Source organism: Chiloscyllium plagiosum, unplaced genomic scaffold (assembly GCF_037043375.1).
Source record: "Chiloscyllium plagiosum isolate Xiang-an unplaced genomic scaffold, Cpla_swu_hap1 HiC_scaffold_29, whole genome shotgun sequence".
NCBI classification, from domain to species: domain Eukaryota; kingdom Metazoa; phylum Chordata; class Chondrichthyes; order Orectolobiformes; family Hemiscylliidae; genus Chiloscyllium; species Chiloscyllium plagiosum.
In genome coordinates, this window is record NW_028270167.1 from 7,470,150 (window position 1) to 7,492,821 (window position 22,672).

A 22,672-nucleotide genomic window follows, 5' to 3' on the forward strand; every position below is an offset into this window, starting at 1 on the left:
GCTGGCTGAAATCAAATGGAAGGCCACACCTTCTCAAACTTACCCTGAGGCCTGGTTATCAGGTTAAACCTCCATCCATTATCTTTTTTTCTCTCTGGAGTGTATGTGGGACACAAACATTTCCTTACTTTTGAAAGTTTTGGAATGTAGAAAATATGGCAGCCAATTTGTTCTCATGAACAGCAATGTGATATTCCTCTGGAACAATTTGATTTTGTGATGTTCATTGAGAGTAAAATATTAGCCAGTATATCAGGTATGCATTAGCCTTTTTAAGAATTTTTTTCATTTAATGAGAGTAGGCAGGGCTTCAATTTAATAACCCAACAAAAAGTGGCATAGCCAGCATTCCAACACTCCCACAGTACTGCACTGGATTGATCTCTGGAATGAGACTTAAACTCTTAAACACTTTGACTATAACCCAATGAGTAATGACTGACCAGAGAGCATTTAATGCATCCATAATCAAAGCAACTCGATAATGTTTGTTAAATTGCACAACAATTAAAAGATTATTTCTAAATAGACAAGAAAAGAATACAAATTGGAATGTATTCATGACTGTTTTTAATTAATTCTCATAGTGTGGGTGACACTGCAAGGCCAATATGTATCTAGTTGCCCCCTTGCATCTCGTGAACAAATATACATTAAAAAATTGAGTTTAGTTGGTTTGCTGCTGTGGTTTATCAGGATCACATGAACTGCTCAATGTGTTATTACAGTGTAACACTTCAACATATCTTTTATCACCTGCATGCGTAACAGATGAAGCCAGAAAAGGTGAACTATAGGTCTCAACTCAATTATGGTTTTGCAGGATTTGTTCTACTGTGACTTTCTGAAAGTCCAGTTCTAAAGTTAAACTTTTCCACAGCTCACTTTATCATACTTTCTTGTTTTTTTTACAAGTAATAAACCATCTCTTTCTATCTTGAAATGCTCACCGCATCCTTGCCGTGCGTTGTAGCACTTTGCAAATGGTACACATCTAAATTATTAGCAAATTAGGTCACTGTTCTTTTTTAACTGCCATTCATCTGGTATTTACAGCTATTTGACCCAAGGGATTTATCCTGCACACAAACCTTCTGCCAACTCTCTTCACCTCTCACCCCATCAACATATCTTTCTGTTCTTCACAAATTTTAGCTATTTGCCCCTTACTTGTATCTCTTCTGTTTATCTCAGCTCTTCCTTAGAACATAGAACATAGAACAGTCCAGCACAGAACAGGCGCTTCAGCCCACGATGTTGTGCTGATCATTGATCCTCATGTGAGGTAAACCTAATGTACGAACCCTCAGATTTCTGTGACCATATGCATGTCCAGCAGTCTCTTAAATATCCCCAGTGACCTCGCTTCCACAACTGCTGCTGGCAACACATTCCATGCTCTCACAACTCTCTGCATAAAGAAACCACCTCTGACATCCACACTATACTTTCTGTCAAACAGCTTAAAACTATGATCCCTCGTGTTAACAATTTCTGCCCTGGGAAAAGGTTTCTGGCTATCAACTCTATCTATGCCACTCATTATCTTGTACACCTCAATTAGGTCCCCTCTCTTCTTTCTTATTTCTAATGAAAAAAGTCCGAGCTCATTCAACCTCTCTTCATAAGATAAGCCCTCCATTCTAGGCAGCATCCTGGCAAACCTCGTCTGAACCTTCTCCAAAGCATCCACATCTTTCCTATAATAGGGTGACCAGAACTGGACACAGTATTCCAAGTGCGGTCTAACCAAAGTTTTATACAGCTGCAACAAGATCTCACGGCTCTTAAGCTCAATCTCCCTGTTAATGAAAGCCAAAACACCATATGCTTTCTTAACAAACCTGTCCACCTGGGTGGCAATTTTAAGGGATCTATGTACCTGCACACCAAGATCCCGCTGTTCCTCCACACTGCCAAGAATCCTGTCCTTAATCCTGTATTCAACTTTCAAGTTCAACCTTCCAAAATGCATCACTTCGCATTTATCCAGGTTGAACTCCATCTGCCACCTCTCAGCCCATCTCTACATCCTGTCAATATCTCGCTGCAGCCTACAACAGTCATCTATACTGTCAACGACACCTCCAACCTTTGTGGTCATCTGCAAACTTGCTAACCCATCCTTCAATCTCCTCATCCAAGTCATTAATAAAAATTACAAAGAATAGAGGCCCAAGAACAGAGCCCTGTGGAACACCACTGTCTTTCAGGCAGAATATTTTCCTTCCACTACCACTCGCTGTCTTCTGTTGACCAGCCAATTCTGTATCCAGACAGCTAAATTTCCCTGTATCCCATTCCTCCTGACCTTCTGAATGAGCCTACCATGGGGAACCTTATTAAAAGCCTTACTGAAGTCCACATACACAACATCCACCGCTCGACCCTCATCAACTTGTCTCGTAACATCCTCAAAGAACTCAGTAAGATTTATGAGACATGCCCTCCCCCTCACAAAGCCGTGCTGACTGCATTTAATCAAGCCATGCTTTTCCAGATGGTCATAAATCCTCTCCCGCAGAATCCTTTCTAACACCTTGCGGACGACAGACATAGCTTGTCAGGATGGCCGAGTGGTCTAAGGCGCCAGACTCAAGGAGTGTTAGTCTTTGCTCTGTATCTGGGCTTGTGAATTCTGGTCCCTTTCTAAGGGCATGGGTTCAAATCCCACTCCTGACATTCTCCCCTTTGTGGGCGGCACGGTGGCACAGTGGTTAGCACTGTTGCCTCGCAGCGCCAGAGACCCGGGTTCAATTCCCGCCTCAGGCGACTGACTGTGTGGAGTTTGCACGTTCTCCCCGTGTCCGCGTGGGTTTCCTCCGGGTGCTCCGGTTTCCTCCCACAGTCCAAAGATGTGCAGGGCCAGGTGAATTGGCCATGCTAAATTGCCCGTAGTGTTAGGTAAGGGGTAAATGTAGGGGTAGGGGTATGGGTGGGTTTGCTTCGGCGGGTCGGTGTGGACTTGTTGGGCCGAAGGGCCTGTTTCCACACTGTAATGTAATCTAAATCTAATGAGACTGACTGGTTTATAATTGCCGGGGATTTCCCTATTTCCTTTCTTGAAGAGAGGAATTACATTTGCCTCCCTCCAGTCCTCAGGTGCGACTCCAATGGAGAGCGAGGACCTTGTGGTCATGCATTTCATTTCCTGGGTAACTACTCTCTGGAGAAGTAAATTTCTCCTGAATTTACAATTGAATGTGTTAGTGAATATCTAATATTTAGCTTTTGTTTTCACCAGCAATTGAAAATATATTTTCTATATTTGTTCCATCCAAACCTTTTGCAGTCTGGAAGACCTCTTCCAGTCCACCTTTCAGGTTTCTTTTTTTCAGAGAAAATTGCCTTGACTATGTAAAATCCCCTTTGGTATAAGCTTTCAGTCTGAATACAATGCTGACATTTTTTTCTTGCAACTTCTCCAGTGCCTTTACATTAGTTAAAAAAATAATAAAACCAAATAAAAACACTTCATAGTCAGCTCAAGTGTTTTACCAACATTTTGTGCAAATGCAACATCAATTCTTTGATTTTCAATTCTATCCAGAAATGAAAACGTTTATCACTTTGCTGTTCCAGATTTGTTAGAAAGCTTATCAAACTAGTTAATAATTAAACACCAAAGTAATAAATGAGTAAGGACAGAAAAACAGTATTCAACTATCTTCCCTTGATATTCATTGACATAACAATCACTGAATTCCCCCAATGTCAACATCTGACCATTACCAATAATCAGAAACTTAATTAGAACAACCAAACATTCCATTTATGGGCGGCACGGTGGCACAGTGGTTAGCACTGCTGCCTCACAGCGCCAGAGACCCGGGTTCAATTCCCGCCTCAGGCGACTGACTGTGTGGAGTTTGCACGTTCTCCCCGTGTCTGCGTGGGTTTCCTCCGGGTGCTCCGGTTTCCTCCCACAGTCACAAAGATGTGCAGGGCCAGGTGAATTGGCCATACTAAATTGCCCGTAGTGTTAGGTAAGGGGTAAATGTAGGGGTATGGGTGGGTTTCGCTTCGGCAGGTCGGTGTGGACTTGTTGGGCCGAAGGGCCTGTTTCCACACTGTAATCTAATCTAATCTAATCTAATCTAATCAAACAAATACTGTGATTACAAGACCAGTTCTGACATTGGGAATTTAGTGAAAAGTAACTCACCCTCTGCCTACTCAAATCCTGTCCACCATCTACAAGATACATGGTGGAAGTGTGATAGAATACTCAGCATTCTGTGGATGAGTGCAACTCCGAAGACTGTCATGAAACTTGGCACCATGCAGGTAAAAGTTGACCATTTGATTGTTACATTCAACAGTTGTCAACTCAACCACTAATGCCCACTAGTAGCAGTGTTAACCATTTACAGGATGCACAGCAACAACTCATCAAGTCTCCTTTGTCATGTTTTGTCCCTGGGTGAGGTTCCCTCAGTTCGTAACATCTCCAGACGGGATGTCCCAAATCTGTAAATCCTGAGTGAGAGGAATGAAGTGGCTCCCCTTCTTTTTTTATGTACCCCTTTGGTCCACAGCAACAGGTTAATATTTAAAAATTCCCTTCATCGTGGGTGCCTTTTTCCAAGACCAAATAAATTTTTATTTCAAATGGAGCCAGTGTAGCCAGCTTCCTTGAGTTAACAAAAATAGTCAACTTATTCGATAATGAGCATGAGAAGAAATATCACACACATATTAAAGGATTAGGAATAGGAAGTGATTCCAAAGAAAAGATGCAAGTTAAAATAAAAGGTCTACAGATCAGTCTCTGAGTCATTCATGAAGAGTAAAAAGTTGTTACAGAAGACGGGACCAGTAACTTTGATGTTAAAGTTGAACAGTCAATTCCGAGGTCTTTAGCTTATTTGCATGTAATCTGAAATTCTTTTCTGCTTGTTCTTTTCAAAGTGGCTGCCTGCTAGCCTTCAGAGTAAGGATTTCTTACTCTCTTGTACCTGGAGTGCAGGGATGTTTAATTGACAGCACACAGTCTACATACTGACAAATCAAGTCATTAATACTCCCAGACCAGGGACTGCAGCTGGTTTTTAGCCTTTTTACACTCAGAAGGATAAAACACAATCATGTGTTCAGGGAATAGGTCCCTGCTGAGAGGCAGTGTGTATAGTCTGCCTGTCCTTATCACTTTTTCTCTTTCTAGTTGTGGTTTCCCTGACTCTGAAAATGTGTGATATTTTATGGGTCCACACGGGACTCTATCTGACAGTCACTGAATTTAAATACACAGTCACCTTTTAGCTGTAGTATGGTGGAATTGAATGTTTAAAATGTCCATGAGTAATCTGGGGTCCTGATCTGCCATCACAACACCTTTGACAGCATTTCTGACTTCATGGCCTCTGCCATCTAGAAAAACAAGGGCAGCTAATACATGGAACAGCACTAACTGTATGTTCCCCATCCAAGGGGTAACCTTATAGAAGTTTATAAAATCATGAGGGGCATGGATAGGATAAATAAACAAGGTCTTTTCCCTGGCATGGGTTGGTCCAGATCTAAAGGTGAGAGGGGAAAGATTGAAAAGGGACCTAAGGGGCAACTTTTTCACGCAGAGGGTGGTGCGTGCATGGAATGAGCTGCCAGAGGAAGTGGTGGAGGCTGGTACAATTACATTTAAAAGGCATCTGGATGAGTATATGTATAGGAAGGGTTTAGAGGGATATGGGCCAAGTGCTGGCAAATAGGACTAGATTAATTTTGGATATCTGTTCAGCATGGACGAGTTGGACTGAAGGGTCTTATTCCATGCTATGCATCTCTATGACTATGACTCTAAGTCACACAGCATGATGTCTTGGAGCCAGTTTGCTATTCTTTCACTGTTAGTGTTCAAAATCTTGGAATTTCCTTCCTCACAGTGCTGAGGTTATAGTTGTATCCCAAAGACTACAGCGGTTCACAAGGTTGGCTCACCACCACATTCTGAAAGGTAATTAGTGGCAGGCAACAAATGTTTATCCAGCTATCAACACCTACAGCCCATGAAATAATTTTTCAAATACTAGTTTTCAGATGATTGATTTAAAAAGCTGTGAGAACCTTTCAAAGAAACAATAACTTGTTGTGCACTGGTTGAGTTGTAAGTTCTCAGCTTTATTATCTTTTTATTATTTTTCTTTATAATACTGTTTGGCCACTGATTAATATATATCACAAGTAATATAACTTGAGGAATTAATATTCCTCAGCCACAGATTAAAGAAATAATGCATATCATGATCTTTATACCAAATGTTTCAAAAGAGATCTCTCTTGAAATACATCTTCTTGGTGATTCATAGATTTATACAGTGCAGAAAAGGCCTTTCAGCCATTGAATCTGCACCGACATATCGACCACGAAACATGCGCTAATCCCAGTTTCCTGCACATTCAATATCCTTGAATGTTATGATATCTGAAGTGCTCATCTCAACATTTTTTAAAGGTGATAAGGTTTTCGGTCTCCACCATCTTCCCAGGCAGTGTATTCCAGATTCCCACCATCAGCTGAGTAAAAACGTTTATTCCCCAAGTCCCCTCTGAATCTCCTGCCTTTAAGCTTAAAACTATGCCCCTCGAGATTGACCCCTCAACCAAGGGGAACAGCTGCTCTCTACTCACCCTGTCCATGCCCCTCATCACTTTATACACCTCAATTATGTCCCCCCACAGTCTTCTCTGCTCTAAAGAAAACAATCCAAGTCTATCTAGCCTCTCCTTCTAGCTCAGTTGGTTTGATGTACAGTTTTCATAGAATCCATGGAATGCAAATCATGATCTTTATACCAAATGTTTCAAAAGAGATTTCTCTTGAAATACATAATCTTGGTGATACGTAGATTTATACTGTGCAGAAAAGGCCTTTTGGCCCAACAAGTCCACACTGACTCTCCGAAGAGTATCCCACCCAAACCCATATCCTATTACTCTACGTTTACCCCTGATTAATATACCCAACCGACACATCCCTGAACATTATGAGCAATTTAGCATGGCCAATTCACCTGGCCTGCACATCTTTGAATTGTGGGAGGGAACCCACGCAGATATGGGGAGAATGTGCAAACTCCACACAGAGAGTTGTTCGAGACTGGAATCAAACCCAGGTCCTTAGCGCTGTGAGGCATCAGTGTTAACCACTGACCCACTGTGCCACCTTTTGTGCGTATATATTTTTAATCAACCTGTTCAGACATGTTATTACACATTCTATGGCATGTGGGACTTGGAACTTTGGCCTTCTAGGCTGGAGGCAGGAGTATACATTGCAGGTCAGAAGCCCACAGTCATCTAGCCAATGATTGAGCTGATTCATTATCCAAGTGAGGATAACAGAGAAACAAAGATGTGCACTGAATAGCATGAACTCACATTTTGGATACGATGTTCTTTTTAAAAATTATGATTTATTTTGGGTCACAAAAGGCCCTTGCAACTTTGCATATGCAAGGTACACCACCATAAGTAAATGATGATTCTTAATCACTTGAACCAGCTTTCCATCCACTGACTCACTTACAGTTTCGGCTGTCTCGAGAAACAGTCGAGAATGTCTGTTGCTCTCTGAAATGCGGAATTCCAAAGTTTCACAACACCAAGAGTGAAGAAATTTTTCTTGTCTCAGCTCTACATGACTGTGCGTTTATTTTGGGTCTGGGTAACATTACAATAAACATTTTCACACTCCACTAAAAGAACATGGTAATTTTGGTACAAAATCGGTAATATGAATAAATATATCTCTGCATTGCAGCTACACTTAAAATATAACTGTTAGGACAATGCACTGAAGACAATTATTCTCCATTTCAACAGTAACATTCAGCAAGGTTTAGGGTGAGAGGGGAAAGATATAAAAGAGACCTAAGGGGCAACTTTTTCACACAGAGGGTGGTATGTGTATGGAATAAGAACAGTCCACTCGATCCTTTTAACCCGTTCCGTCATTCAATAAGATCAGGGCTGATCTGATTTTAACTTCAACTCCACATTGTTGAATGTCCCCCAATATACGTTCATCCTCTTGACAATCAACAATCTATCTACATCAGCCTTAAAAATATAGAAGGTTTGTTATCCACTGGTTTTTGAGTAAAGGAATTCCAAAGCTCTGAGAGAAACTTAAAATTAAGTCTAGTCAGCATTGTGAAAAAAATGTGAAGATAGGATCGTGGCCCCAGATGAATACATAAAAACATTAGAGATGAGTTTAATCAGCAACCAGTTGACAATACGTGTTTTGTTTGTTCTGTTCGTGGTTTGGGTTTCACCTATTCTCAGTTTTGCACAATTCACATCAGGGCTCACAAAACGTTCATCGCTTACATGATTTAAATATCTTGTTAGCTGTGGAGAAAATGTACAATCAACATTGGGGTAAACGTGCCAGGATAGATATGTTTACCATCAATTCCTCCACCAAACTTGCCAGCAGAAAAGTTAGATGAACCCACCATTCGATTGAGAATAATGTTAGCTGTGAATAATTTCCTTTTAACAAAAGTAGAATATATTTTTCTCATGATTAAACATTACTCAGCTGGTACTTCAAGTTGCAAGTGTGGAGTGCCATGTGATAACTGGTGCTATTTAAACAATCTATCAGACAACAATGTATTGATTTGAAATATATTGAGAAAACTGACCCAAGTAAACAAAAACTGCACAAACTGTGGAATTGATATGGATAAATATATTTTACTAATCACTGTTTTTAAGATGAGTGAACCAACTTCTTCTGTGCTTTTAGGCCAGCATTAACTCAGTAATTTTAAAACGAAGACACAGAGGTAGACTGCATAAATGTGTTGAGTGTCCACATGGGTTGACTGGTTGGAAGAATGCTTCTCCTCATATTCCCCCTGAAGACATTGGGGAATAAGGTCTTGGGTCAATCTTCTTTCTCTTCAAACATAATTTCAAATTATTTGAGCCTTCCACAAGCGCATATCTCTTGGTCAATTGTTGGATAACGTGGGCTGGTATCCATTGGAGTTTAGAAGAATGAGAGGTGATCTTACTGAAGGGTAGACTGTCCTCAGGGTGTTAGCAGGATGGATACTGAAAAGATGTTTCTCCTTGTGGGACAGACTTGAACCAGAACAGTTTTAAAACAAAGAATCTCCCATTTAGAATGAAAACTAGGAGAATTTCTTCACCTAAGAAGGTCATGAGTCTTTGGAGTTCTCTTACCCAGAGAGCAGTGGATGCAGGGCCACTAAATATTTTTTAGGTGGAAGTAGTCTGAATTCTTAAATACCAACAGATTTAAAGGTTATCAGGAATAGGCCAAAAAATGGAGTTGAGACCACAGTCAGATGAGTGTGATCCTATTGAACAGCAGAACCAGCTAGAGTAGGCACAAATGGCCTACTCCTGCTACTAATTTCTATGTTAATAAATGATGGACTTGTTTAGTCATCATACTGTCTGAAATTAGCAAAAAAGAGCATTACCATGATAAAAAAAGTCTACTGTCCTTAATTTTAATAAAAGCATTTGTCTATAGATTTTGTAAATGGAGCCATCTTGGGCTCAGTGCCAATACAGGCTATAAGCCCGATGTTAGAGTTCATTAATGAGAGCCATGTGAAGGAGTTGGAATGGTGTCTATCTGATGAGGCAACAGACTGTCATCACCTGCTCTTTCAGATGGATGTAAAAAAGAAACCAACAACATTAGCTAAAGAGTGAGGAAGTTATGGTGGGCACATCAACATTTCTCCCACAAACTGCATAAGTAAAACAGATAATGTCATTATCTTTAGCGGAAGATGATTGCTACATTTCTCTATGTAGTAATATTGTTTCATTGTCCGCAAAAGATGCTAATTACATGTAAACCCTCATCTTCCGAAAGCAAACCAGCAAGTTATGAAACTGATATTAATACCACATGGTACAACGTTAATCTCATTTTCTAACATGTCCTTTAAAACAATTACAAATCTTAAATGACAAAAGGAGTAATAAAAAAATGCAAAAGAATTTACCTGTTGTAAAAAACAAGAACATCAGCAGCAAAACAAATATCCTGAGCATCATGTCGCTTTAACTCCAAATTATTTCTCCAGATAAAAATCTTGGAATTGAATATTTTCAAACATCATATGTTTCCTTGACATCTTCTTTAATGCAAAAAACTTATTGAAGCTGGTTGAAAAACAATATTGAGACGCGATTCGATGCATCACACCCATCAACTGCTAATTGGACAGTTGTCATGACACATCTACTGCATCCTTATCAACTCTATAATTGGTTGCATGATCATTTATTCGCACAACCTGTACCCCACCTATACTCTTGTCATGAGGCCAAGAATCTGGTGTTGAATCCAGTTCAGCTCTTGGATCTCAGCTTCCAAGAGATCAATTGTGTGAGGGGATTCTGTAGTCTGAGGTACAGACAGACGTTTCTGTGGCCAGCAGAATGGTGTGTTGTTTCCCTGGTGCCAGGATCAAGGATGTCTCAGAGAGGGTGCAGAATGTTCTCACGGGGGAGAGGGGCCAGCAGGAGGTCATTGTACACATTGGAACCAACAACATTGGAAGGGAAAAGGTTGAGATTCTGAAGGGGGATTACAGAGAGTTAGGCAGAAATTTAAAAAGGAGGTCCTCAAGGGTAGCAATATCTGGATTACTCCCAGTGCTACGAGCTAGTGAGGGCAGGAATAGGAGGATAGAGCAGATGAATGCATGGCTGAGGAGCTGGTGTATGGGAGAAGGATTGACATTTTTGGATCATTGGAATCTCTTTTGGGGTAGAAGTAACTGTACAAGAAGGATGGATTGCACCTAAATTGGAAGATGACTAATATATTGGCAGGGAAATTTGCTAGAACTGCTCGGGAGGATTTAAACTAGTAAGGTGGGGGGGAGTGGGACCCAGAGAGATACTGAGAAAAGAAATCGATCTGAGACGGGTATAGCTGAGAACAGAAGTGAGTCAAACAGTCAGGGCAGGCAGGGACAAGGTAGGACTAATAAATTAAACTGCATTTATTTCAATGCAAGGGCCTAACAGGGAAGGCAGATGAACTCAGTGCATGGTTAGGAACATGGGACTGGGGGATATCATAGCAATTACGGAAACATGGCTCAGGGATGGGCAGGACTGGTAACTTAATGTTCCAGGATACTAATGCTTCAGGAAGGATAGAAAGGGAGGCAAGAGAGGAGGGGGAGTGGCATTTTTGATAAGGGATAGCGTTACAGCTGTGCTGAGGGAGGATATTCCTGGAAATACATCCAGGGAAGTTATTTGGGTGGAACTGAGAAATAAGAAAGGGATGATTACCTTACTGGGATTGTATTATAGATCCCCCAATAGTCAGAGGGAAATTGAGAAACAAACTTGTAAGGAGATCTCAGCTATCTGTAAGAATAATAGGATAGTTATGGTAGGGGATTTTAACTTTCCAAACATCGACTGGGACTGCCATAGTGTTAAAGGTTTAGATGGAGAGGAATTTCTTAAGTGTGTACAAGACAAATTTCTGATTCAGTATGTGGATGTACCTACTAGAGAAGGTGCAAAACTTGACCTACTCTTGCGAAATAAGGCAGTGCTGGTGACTGAGGTGTCAGTGGGGGAGCACTTTAGGGCCAGCGACCATAATTCTATTCATTTTAAAATAGTGTTGCAATGCTGGATGACTAAAGAAATTGAGGGTTTTGTTAAGAAAAAAAAGGAAGCATATGTCAGGTATAGACAGGATAAAGGAATATACTTAAGAGGGAAATCAGGAGGGCAAAACGGAGACATGAGATAGCATTGGCAAATACAATTAAGGAGAATCCAAAGGGTTTTTACAAATATATTAAGGACAAAAGGGTAACTAGGGAGAGAATATGGCCCCTCAAAAATCAGCAAGGCGACCTTTGTGTGGAGCCACAGAAAATGGGGGAGATACTAAATGAATATTTTGCATCAGTATTTATTGTGGAAAAGGATACGGAAGATATAGACTGTAGGGAAATAGATGGTGGCATCTTGCAAAATGTCCAGATTACAGAGGAGGAAGTGCTGGATGCCTTGAAACAGTTAAAGGTGGATAAGTCCCCAGGGCCTGATCAGGTGTACCTGAGAACTTAGTGGGAAGCTAGAGAAGTGATTGCTGGGCCTCTTGCTGAGATATTTGTATCATCGATAGTCACAGGTGAGGTGCCGGAAGACTGGAGGTTAGCAAATGTGGTGCCACTGTTTAAGAAGGGCGGTAAAGACAAGCCAAGGAACTATAGACCGGTGAACCTGACCTCGGTGATGGGCAAGTTGTTGGAGGGAATCCTGAGGGACAGGAAGTACATGCATTTGGAAAGGCAAGGACTGATTCGGGATAGTCAATATGGCTTTGTGCGTGGGAAATCATGTCTCACAAACTTGATTGAGTTCTTTGAAGAAGCAACAAAGAAGATTGATGCGGGCAGAGCAGTAGATGTGATCTATATAGACTTCAGTAAGGCGTGCGACAAGGTTCCCCATGGGAGACTGATTAGCAAGGCTAGATCTCATGTAAAAGAGGGAGAAATAGCCACTTGGATACAGAACTGGCTCAACGGTAGAAGACAGAGGGTGGTGGTGGAGGGTAGTTTTTCAGACTGGAGGCCTGTGCCACAAGGATCGATGCTGGGCCCTCTACTTTTTATCATTTACATAAATGATTTGGATGCGAGCATAAGAGGTACAGTTAGTAAGTTTGCAGATGACATCAAAATTGGAGGTGTAGTGGACAGCGAAGAGGGTTACCTCAGATTACAACAGGATCTGGACCAGATGTGCCAATGGGCTGAGAAGTGGCAGATGGAGTTTAATTCAGATAAATGCGAGGTGCTGCATTTGAGAAAGCAAATTTTAGCAGGACTTACACACTTAATGGTAAGGTCCTAAGGCGTGTTGCTGAACAAAGAGACCTTGGAGTGCAGGTTCATAGCTCCTTGAAAGTGGAATTGCAGGTAGATAGGATAGTGAAGAAGGCATTTGGTATGCTTTCCTTAATTGGTCAGAGTATTGAGTATTGGAGTTGGGAGGTCATGTTGCGGCTGTACAGGACATTGGTTAGGCCACTGTTGGAATATTGAGTGCAATTCGGAAAGATGTTGTGAAACTTGAAAGGGTTCAGAAAAGATTTACAAGGATGTTGCCAGGGTTGGAGGATCTGAGCTACAGGGAGGCTGAATAGGCTGGGGCTGTTTTCCCTGGAGCATCGGAGGCTGAGGGGTGAACTTATAGAGGTTTACAAAATTATGAGGGACATTGATTGGATAAATTGACCAAGTCTTTTCCCTAGGGTCGGGGAGTCCAGAACTACAGAGCATAGGTTTAGGGTGAGAGGGGAAAGATATAAAAGAGACCTAAGGGGCAACATTTTCATGCAGAGGGTGGTACGTGGTGGAGGCTGGTACAATTGCAACATTTAAGAGGCATTTGGATGGGTATATGAATAGGAATGGTTTAGAGGGATATGGGCTGGGTGCTGGCAGGTGGGACTAGACTGGGTTGGGATATCTGGTCGGCATGGACAGGTTGGACCGAAGGGTCTGTTTCCATGTTGTACATCTCTAGGACTCTATGACTCTAAACAGCCACCCGTGTGAAGATTCATCAAGTAAATCTTTCTGTGCTTTTGCTTCAATGCCTTTAATCACTGCCCCATGGAGTTCTTACTTTTGAGACCAGTTGTGAACTGAGACTTGGCTGTGATGATGCTAAAAAATGTTTATGTGGTCATGCCCACCGCTTTGGTGAAGCTGTCACACACTTAATCCTTGATACTTCAGTGTTAAGACGTTTATCACTAGCACTATTGTACTGCATTGGGCAACACAAAATATATCTCAACACATGTGCTAAACAACTCACATACTACTGTCTTACTCTGTATTTCATTGTTGTTCCACAATGGGCTGCTATGATTTCAGCAACAGTAACTGCACTCCAAAGTTATGAAGCATATGGAGACAAGTTTTCATTTTTAAAATTTTTTTTCTAACACCTGAGTCCTTTGTAAGTGAATCATTAGGATTTGGAAAAGAGGGTATTGAAGTGAGCGTGCTTCATGCCCTTATTAAATTTGCTTAACCTTACCTTGCTCAAATCCAGGGACTTCTTTCCTAACAGCATTGTGCCTCTTACAGCACATGGACTGCAGCAGTTCAAGAGGCAGTTCTCCAGAACAAATAGGGATGGTCAATAAATGTTGGCTTAGCCAGTGACATCTATATCCCATCAATAATACTTTTAACATGGAGAGGACCATGTCTTGTCATTGCTCCTGTTATATTCTTGAAGCTGGGAAGCTGAGACAATGGTGGAATCAATCCAAATAGGTACCGTCCAGCAGTTCAAAACATACATTTATGGTACTAGAGAAAGAAGAGGAAAATTTCTTGGGCCCTAAGAATTAAGGATCTGCTTGTCTCCAACTGCTCCAAACTCGACCCCTTTCCTGCTGGTGTTACTGCACCACAACCTTCCCCGAAACTCACCAGCAAACCATCTCTTGATGTCTTCCGTTTCTGTCTAAGTGTCTGGGCTGCCTGACATTTACAGCAACTGTTAAGCAACAGTTGGTGGGTGGCACGGTGGCACAGTGGTTAGCACTGCTGCCTCACAGTGCCAGAGACCCGGGTTCAATTCCCGCCTCAGGCGACTGACTGTGTGGAGTTTGCACGTTCTCCCCGTGTCTGCGTGGGTTTCCTCCGGGTGCTCCGGTTTCCTCCCACAGCCCAAAGATGTGCAGGTTAGGTGAATTGGCCATGCTAAATTGCCTGTAGTGTTAGGTAAGGGGTAAATGTAGGGGTAGGGGTGGGTTGCGCTTCGGCGGGGCGGTGTGGACTTGTTGGGGCGAAGGGCCTGTTTCCACACTGTAAGTAATCTAATCTAATCTAATCTGAAGATTCCTAAACCAGCTCTGGATGTTAAAAGGAACTGAGACTCCTTGTTGGGTTTAACGTACAGCTTAAGATTTCGATTGCCCCCATAGGTTCAAAGGTCTGAGTTGGGCAAATCTGGCATCTACTGAAAGTGCACTTCACTGTTGAACTGCCAAGCGAAGACATTCAGAGACAACAGAACTTGGAATGAAGAGTTGCATCAGAGAAAGATTCAGTGGATTTATAGTTAGTGAACAAGTGGTCAGTGTGATCTTTTCAACTGGGTTTTAATTTAATGAGTGGGTGAGAGAGAATTGCCCAGATTCTTTTTCCCTCATCAGCTCTGTTTTGTTTGTCTCTCACAGGACATTTCATGGTTAAGGAGCACAAGGAGGTTAAGATGTGATGTTTCAGTATATCATGGGGATGGGGCAAGTCCAAAGCCAGTCCTAGGCAGAAGTGAGTATTGCAGATGCTGGAGATTAGAGTCAAGATTAGAGCGGTACTGGAAAAGCACAGCAGGTCAGGCAGCACCCAAGGAGCAGGAAAGACGAAGGGCTTTTGCCCGAAACGTTAATGTTCCTGCTCTTCGGATGCTGCCTGACCTGCTGTGCTTTTCCAGCAACACTCTAATCTTGACCCAAAGCCAGTCCTGCCTGTCCACCAATTTCAGATGCTTATGTGAAAAGTGTCAAATGCTGTCCTATTATGTATTTTTCCTTTCTAAACTTAATAAGATGTAGATTATTGTTTATTCATGATGTGTACTTTTACCACATTTAATAATATTTATTTGAAATTCCATAATTACTTAAGTCTACAATACAATTAACAGACAGTAATCTCTTGAACAAATCAGTGCAAAGTACTTTATTTATTATTTTAATAGATTATTAGGGTATTTTAGAAGATGATCCCAAATTCACATTAAATTTAAGATAGTAGAATTTAATTTTTACAGACTTTTTCACAGTATTTTCTTTGAGAAACTTTCAATCCATCAAGTTTATTTTGCATGCATTATCAACTGAAAATGGTAAGAAATTCTTATATGTATACAGTATATGATAAAGGCTAATACACTCAAGTCAATCCCACTGCAATGATTCTTTGAGGTGCCATTGTTCGATTAATGTAGTTTGAGGCATTATGTGTTCATTCAAACTTGCATTCAGTTGGGTAAATTTTGCAAATTTGTATTTTTAGTGTGGCACTCATTCAACTGAAACACAAATCTATCCACAATGTCTGAATAAAAAGTTTCCACCTGATGACAGTTCCTGACAGAGCACTGTATGGGCAGAATCAAGTATTGGGAAACTTCATTCAGGGTCACCCAATGATTGCGAAACATGTTGTGAAAAGCTCACACTCTGCCCTTCTGTGGGGCAGTATTTCTGCAAATCAGTTCTGCTCAACATGGAATGATATAACACAAAAGGAGGCCATTCGGCCCATTGTGGCAGTGTACGTCGTTTGAAAGAGCTATCCCACATTTCCCTCTGTGGCCTCGCAAATCTACACTTGGCTGTGAGTTCATAATTACAAACGTCACCAAGTTAAATTATCTGCAGATCATTCTCATTTCGCAAATGGATGAATTTTATAATGGGACATTTTGTTGAATTTGGTTATTTTGCTCTGCAACAGTCAATCGTGTTGTTACAAAGTCTGGATTGTGCTTCCTTGCTGTGTCACACTGAAGCCACATTGGATTTTTTAAATTTGGCATGTACAGCATCTGGATTCTGTTGTATTACTGTGTCAAACCGAGATGCTGTTTCCTTATTCTGTACCGGTGCATAGATAATATTTTCATTACAGTTCTGTACTTCATTGAGTATCTGGATTTTGGAATGTACAATATCCTGATCTTGAGCATGTGCTGTAGACTTTAAAGTGTTTTTTCTGGTTGAATGTACAACGGAGTAAACAATATCCTCATCAGATACCCGGACAGTGCTGTTCTGCAGGTTTCCCTAGGGTATAGGTAAAGTAGAAATATTTGTGTTATCTTTTTTTATTAAAGTACAATTAACTTATTAGAATGGTGTACACATTAATTTTCCAATTCCTTTCCCTACAATCCCACCACCACACACAATTGTATTGTTCCTCGCCTGAATACATCCCTTCATACGGCACTATAACTCAATTAATACAGAACAAATCTGGGATAATCCATGACCCCTAAGGCTTAAAATCACACTGGCCATCAAAACTACAATAGAATTAATAATAAATATTTATTACGATGGTAATATTGGACAAGTGTGGCTTGCTAGACCATTAGTTTTGCTTTCTGTAGGTCATAAGAGTTATACTTCATAAATAATACACAGCAATTATTTTACCAAGTAGCTTGCTAGTCATTTAACTTACAGTCATAGTGATGTACAGCACAGTGACTGACTCGTTAGTCAAACTCACCCACGCCAACCAGATATCCCAATCTAATCTAGCCCTACTTGCCAGCCCCGACCTATGTCCATCCAAACCCTTTCCATTCATATACACATCCAGGTACCTTTTAAATGATGTAATTGTACTAGCCTCCACCACTTCCTCTGGCAGCTTATTCCACACATGCACCACCGCTGTGTGAAAAATTGCCCCTTAGGTCTCTTTTATATCTTTCAACTCTCACACTAAACCTATGCCCTCCAGCTCAAGACACCTCCACCCCGGAAAGAGACCCTGTCTACTTATCCTATCCATGCCCTTCATGATTTTATAATCGTCCATAAGTTCTCCCGTAATAGAATCCCTACAGTGTGGTATCAAGCCCTTCGGCCCAGCATGTCCACACCGATCCTTTGAAGAGCAATCCACCCAGACCCATTCCCCTACCCTATATTTACCCCTGACTAATGCATCTACCCTACAATCTTTGAACACTATGGGCAATTTAGCCTGGCCAATTCACCTAACCTGCACATCTTTGGACTGTGGGAAGAAACTGGAGCACCTGGAGGAACTGGACCGCGCAGACACAGGGAGAATGTGCAAACTCCACACAGACAGTTGTCTGGGGCTGGAATCGAACCTGGTTTTGAACCTGGCATTGTGAGGCAGCAGTGCTAACCACTGAGCCACCGCACCACCAAAAAATAGGAGCAGACGGACATTCGGTCCCTCAAGTTTTCCCTGCCATTCAACAAGATCATGGCTGATCTCTCTTTCATGCCAGCTCAGCATAGCCATCAACTGCCCGATATTTCAAAACAGTGTCTGCTTTAAATATTTATAGTGATCAAGTCTCCATAACTCTCTGGGGTAGAGAATGCCAGACAATCATTACCCTCTGGAAGAAGACATTCTTTCTCATTTTCATCTCAGTTGTAACAGGGTTCTCCCGTAACCTGTGAATATATCCTCTAGTTTGAGATTTCCCCACCAGTGGGAACATCTTTTAAACATCCACCTGTCAAGCCCCATTGATGGGGCTAGACCTGGTGAGCTTTTCCAGCAATTTCTGTTTTTGTTTCCCATCAGAATCTTGTATTTTTCAATAAAATTGCCCCTCATTCTTTTAAATGCTACACTGTATAAAGGCTTAACTTGTTTAGCTGTTCTTGGTAATTTAATCCCTTCACCACAGAATCAGTTGAGTGAGCTCCTTTGAAAGGCCACTAATGCCAGTACATCTTTTCTTAAATACAGGGATCAAAACTGTATGCAGTACTCTGGGTATGGCCTCACCATCACGTGTACAGTTGAGTGACATGATTTCTTAGAAAGATTGTTTTTATCTCACTATTCCAAATTATTTTTGTACTTTTTTTAATAGAATAAATCAGGAATCCACAGCACTGAATCCAAAATCTTTTTTAACTCTGCTTCAGAACCTACTTCCCAAATAATATTAACAACATATAAACTTTCATGACCTATTAAAGTGACAAAGTACAATTTTTAATTTTCCAAAAACCAATTTTGACTAAATCGATAGAAATTAGAGTCGGAGATATTGCCTGTCTGAATTGAGACAAAGGTGAGACACTGCCAGTACGACACTCCTGCAGTTTATCAGTGAATCTTACCCCTACAATTACAAACTCGCACGACATTATACTATTATTCTGGATGTAGGTTTGCTCGCTGAGCTGAAACACATCCAAGCTGAGACACTTTCGTCAGGGTATTTTCTTAATGAGGGAAACGTTTGGTGAAAATCCAATGTGTGACTCATTCACCAAGTGAAAATTAGCCTTCCAGCTCAGCGAGCAAACCTACATCCAGAACCTCAACCAGAGCTACAAATCTTCGCAAAACTCGCTAATTATACAGTATTTTATCTGATAGCCAATAAATTTTAGGTTCTTACTTTCTATGGAATTTTGTTGAATTGTCTGAGTTTAATCACACATGTGAAATGCTTTGTCATTCCTGAACAAGATCATAAGAAATATACACAGGCTTGAGCTATGTGATCCCTTAATTTGCTCTATTATTCAATACGTTTACCACGAATTCTACATCAATTTAATTTTCCCACCCATTACAATACCATTCCATGAATACCCAATACCTCCATACTGACTAAACTTGACAATGAAGCACCCACAGTCCTCTGGGTTAGAAAACTCTAAAGATTCACAACCCTTTGTGAGAAGAATGACCATTTTGCTGTGACTTTGGATTGTATACCAGTTGGATCTTTGTGCTCATACAAGCTAATGGAGTGGTGGCCTTAGAATCATAGAATCCCCAAAGTGCTATCTGGCCTATTAAATCTGTACCGACCCTTTGAAAGCATCCCACCCAGACTCAGGCCCCAACCTATACTCTAACCCTGCATTCGGCATGGTTAACCAACCTAGCCTACACATCCTGAGATACTACAGAAAATTTAACACCTAATCTGCACACCTTTGGAATATGGGACAGATCCTAAGCAGTCACAAGAAGAATATGCAAACTCCACACATCCCCCAAGGCTGGACTTAAAACCGGGTCCCTGGTGCTGTGAGGCAACAGTGCTAACCACTGAGCCACCATCCCACCTTTGTATCTAAACTGGACTAGATTCCAATGGATAGGAGTAATTCTTCAATGAAACAAATGGTTTGATCACAACTAGAGTGCAGAGTTCTGGGCATCACACCTCAGGAAGAATATACTCACCTTGGAGGAGATGTTTATTGGAATGATACCTATCCTCCTAAATTAGTTTCAACTACAAGGAGAGATAATGTGAACTGGACTTTTACTGCCTGGAATTTAAATGGTTAAGGTATGCTTTGAATGAGATTTCCATGATATTAAAGTAAATAGATCATGAAGATAAAGAAAAGCTATTTTTGATGAGTGGGGTCTTGGATGTTTGGCCATAGTGTAAAAATTAGAACTAGAACTTTCACAAGGGAAGATAAATATTGGGAAAGCTTTTCCACCAGTGCAAAAAATAATAAATTTAAAAATATCTGACTTATGTTATCCAAAGGTATTGAGCAATGTGAGGAAATGGTAGGAATTTGGCATTATGTTACAGACCAGTCACTGTCTCATTGTATGGCAGACAAGACTCAAGGTTTAAACAGCTTTTGGTTCTGGTGGTGAGATTGGAGTGAAACATGAGATGGGAGATTTGGAAAAAGTGATTTTTGTTTTTCAGCAGAGTTTGTCAGTCATAGCATGCATTTTGATGTCACAACATCTCCAAATTTCATGATGAATACTTGAAGCTTTAGATTTTTCAATTGCCCTGGCTTTGCGAGAAGCCAGAGGCCAACTGAGTTTGAAAGTCAAGTTTCAAAGATAAAAATGGGGACATGTTTTAATCCGTGTTCTTAATTCTTATACCACCATTCAGTTAAAATCCCTTGTAAAAACAAATCTCAGAACAAATATGGAGAAAAACCTATTGAGTATGCAAGTAGGAATGTTTTATTATTTCATAAAAATGTATTAAAGGACTCTTTTTTTTACCTGAAATGAGAAATCTTCTGATTGCTGTGCAGTATTCATCACTGCCCTAGATCTGCAGCAAAAAAATGTCAAAATGATAGGGTGAGAACTTTATCTTTTTTACTATGCATTCTATATACTATCAAGAAATACTGGTGAGCAGGAGGAAGTTTTGAGAGATTATAAAATTAGCAAATTGTTCCCATATTTTCTCTCCCTGCAGAGTGCTGTAATATTTCACAGTGTGGGATGATTTGATCGTATGATTATTTAAAATATTTTTCTTGGTACTTTTATCGTTGTAACTTATGACTTTAACTGTAATGAAACCAGCTGTACTGAATTTAACATTTATTTATATTCTTGTGACTTCTCAGAGAAAAGATAGTCATCTAATCTCAAATCTCAAACACTGCAGTTGAAGTCCAAAGCTAAAAAGGTAATTGAGGTTAAGACTGAGAAATGTTTAGGAGATCCAGTTTACAGGAAATGAGCACTCTACATTAGTTTTGTATCTAATGTTTAGATTTGTAGGCTACAAAAAGAAGAAAAAGTATTACAACTGGAAAAAGTAACTACACCATTTTCTACACCCACAATATGCACCTTTTAACACAGTAAAACATGCCATGCTGCTTCTCAAGAGTAGTAGCAAACAAAATTTGACACCAGTCAAAAGTGGGGTGCTGAAAAAGTACAGCAGGTCAGGCAGCATCCAAGGAGCAGGAATTTCTTTCCTGATTAAAGGCTTATGCCCAAAAAGTCGATTCTCCTGCTCCTTGGATGCTGCCTGACCTGCTGTGCTTTTCCAACACCCCACTCTCAACTCTGATCTCCAGCAACTGCAGTCCTCACTTTTTCCCAAATTTGACATGGAGGTATATAATGAAAAAGGAGGTATGATATTTTTCCACATGATCACTACTGGCACCTCCTGTTTACCACCTCAACCAGTTTGTGGCACTGGGTAAGGGCTGTTTGGGGTAGTTCACTGCCATATTCCACCTTTGGCATTGGTCTGTCTCATGTCTCATCTATCCAGTGATCAGTGGTAGAGGATAAAAACAATGACTGCAGATGCTGGAAACCAAATTAGTGGTGCTGGAAGAGCACAGCAGTTCAGGCAGCATCTAAGGAGCTTCAAAATCGACGTTTCGGGCAAAAGCCCTTTATCAGGAATAAAGGCAGTGAGCCTGAAGCGTGGAGAGATAAGCTAGAGGAGGGTGGGGGTGGGGAGAAAGTAGCATAGAGTACAATGGGTGAAGGTGATAGGTCAGGGAGGAGAGGGTGGAGTGGATAGGTGGAAAAGGAGATAGGCAGGTAGGACAAGTCCGGACAAGTCATGGGGACAGTGCTGAGCTGGAGGTCCTCCGTTTTTTCTTCTCCAGACATCCCCAACAGTACCCTTCCACCGACACTCTCCTTTGTTTGGCCGAACTGGTCCTCACCCTTAACAATTTCTCCTTTGAATCCTCCCACTTCCTCCAGACCAAAGGGGTAGCCATGGGCACGCGTATTGGCCCCAGCTATGCCTGTCTCTTTGTTGGCTACGTAGAACAGTTGATCTTCCGTAATTACACCAGCACCACTCCCCACCTCTTCCTCCGCTACATTGATGACTGCATTGGCGCCACCTCGTGCTCCCGCGAGGAGGTTGAGCAATTCATCAACTTCACCAACACATTCCACCCTGACCTTAAATTTACCTGGACCATCTCTGACACCTCCCTCCCCTTCCTGGACCTCTCCATCTCCATTAATGACGACCGACTTGACACTGACATTTTTTACAAACCCACCGACTCCCATAGCTACCTGGATTACACCTCTTCCCACCCTACCTCTTGCAAAAATGCCATCCCGTATTCCCAATTCCTCCGCCT

The 22,672-nt window shown here is 41.1% G+C and overlaps 1 protein-coding gene and 1 non-coding gene across 3 annotated transcripts in view; one reads left to right on the forward strand and one right to left on the reverse strand.

Annotated features, from left to right (window-relative positions):
* Window positions 1-2,562: 2,562 nt before the first annotated feature.
* On the forward strand, window positions 2,563-2,682 carry trnal-caa (transfer RNA leucine (anticodon CAA)). The gene is made up of 2 exons: window positions 2,563-2,600; window positions 2,637-2,682. It is a non-coding gene; the product is annotated as a tRNA-Leu (tRNA).
* A 13,052-nt stretch (window positions 2,683-15,734) lies between these two features.
* The window catches only part of LOC122540604 (uncharacterized), a 44,299-nt gene continuing 37,361 nt past the window's right edge, over window positions 15,735-22,672 (reverse strand). For both annotated transcript variants that reach the window (XM_087976349.1, XM_043676532.2), the window contains 2 exons: window positions 20,811-20,862; window positions 15,735-16,858 (listed from right to left, as the gene is read on the reverse strand). In XM_087976349.1, the coding sequence (XP_087832475.1) occupies window positions 16,574-16,858; window positions 20,811-20,862 (337 nt within the window). In that variant the 3' untranslated portion in view covers window positions 15,735-16,573. The remainder of the gene's footprint in view (window positions 16,859-20,810; window positions 20,863-22,672) is intronic.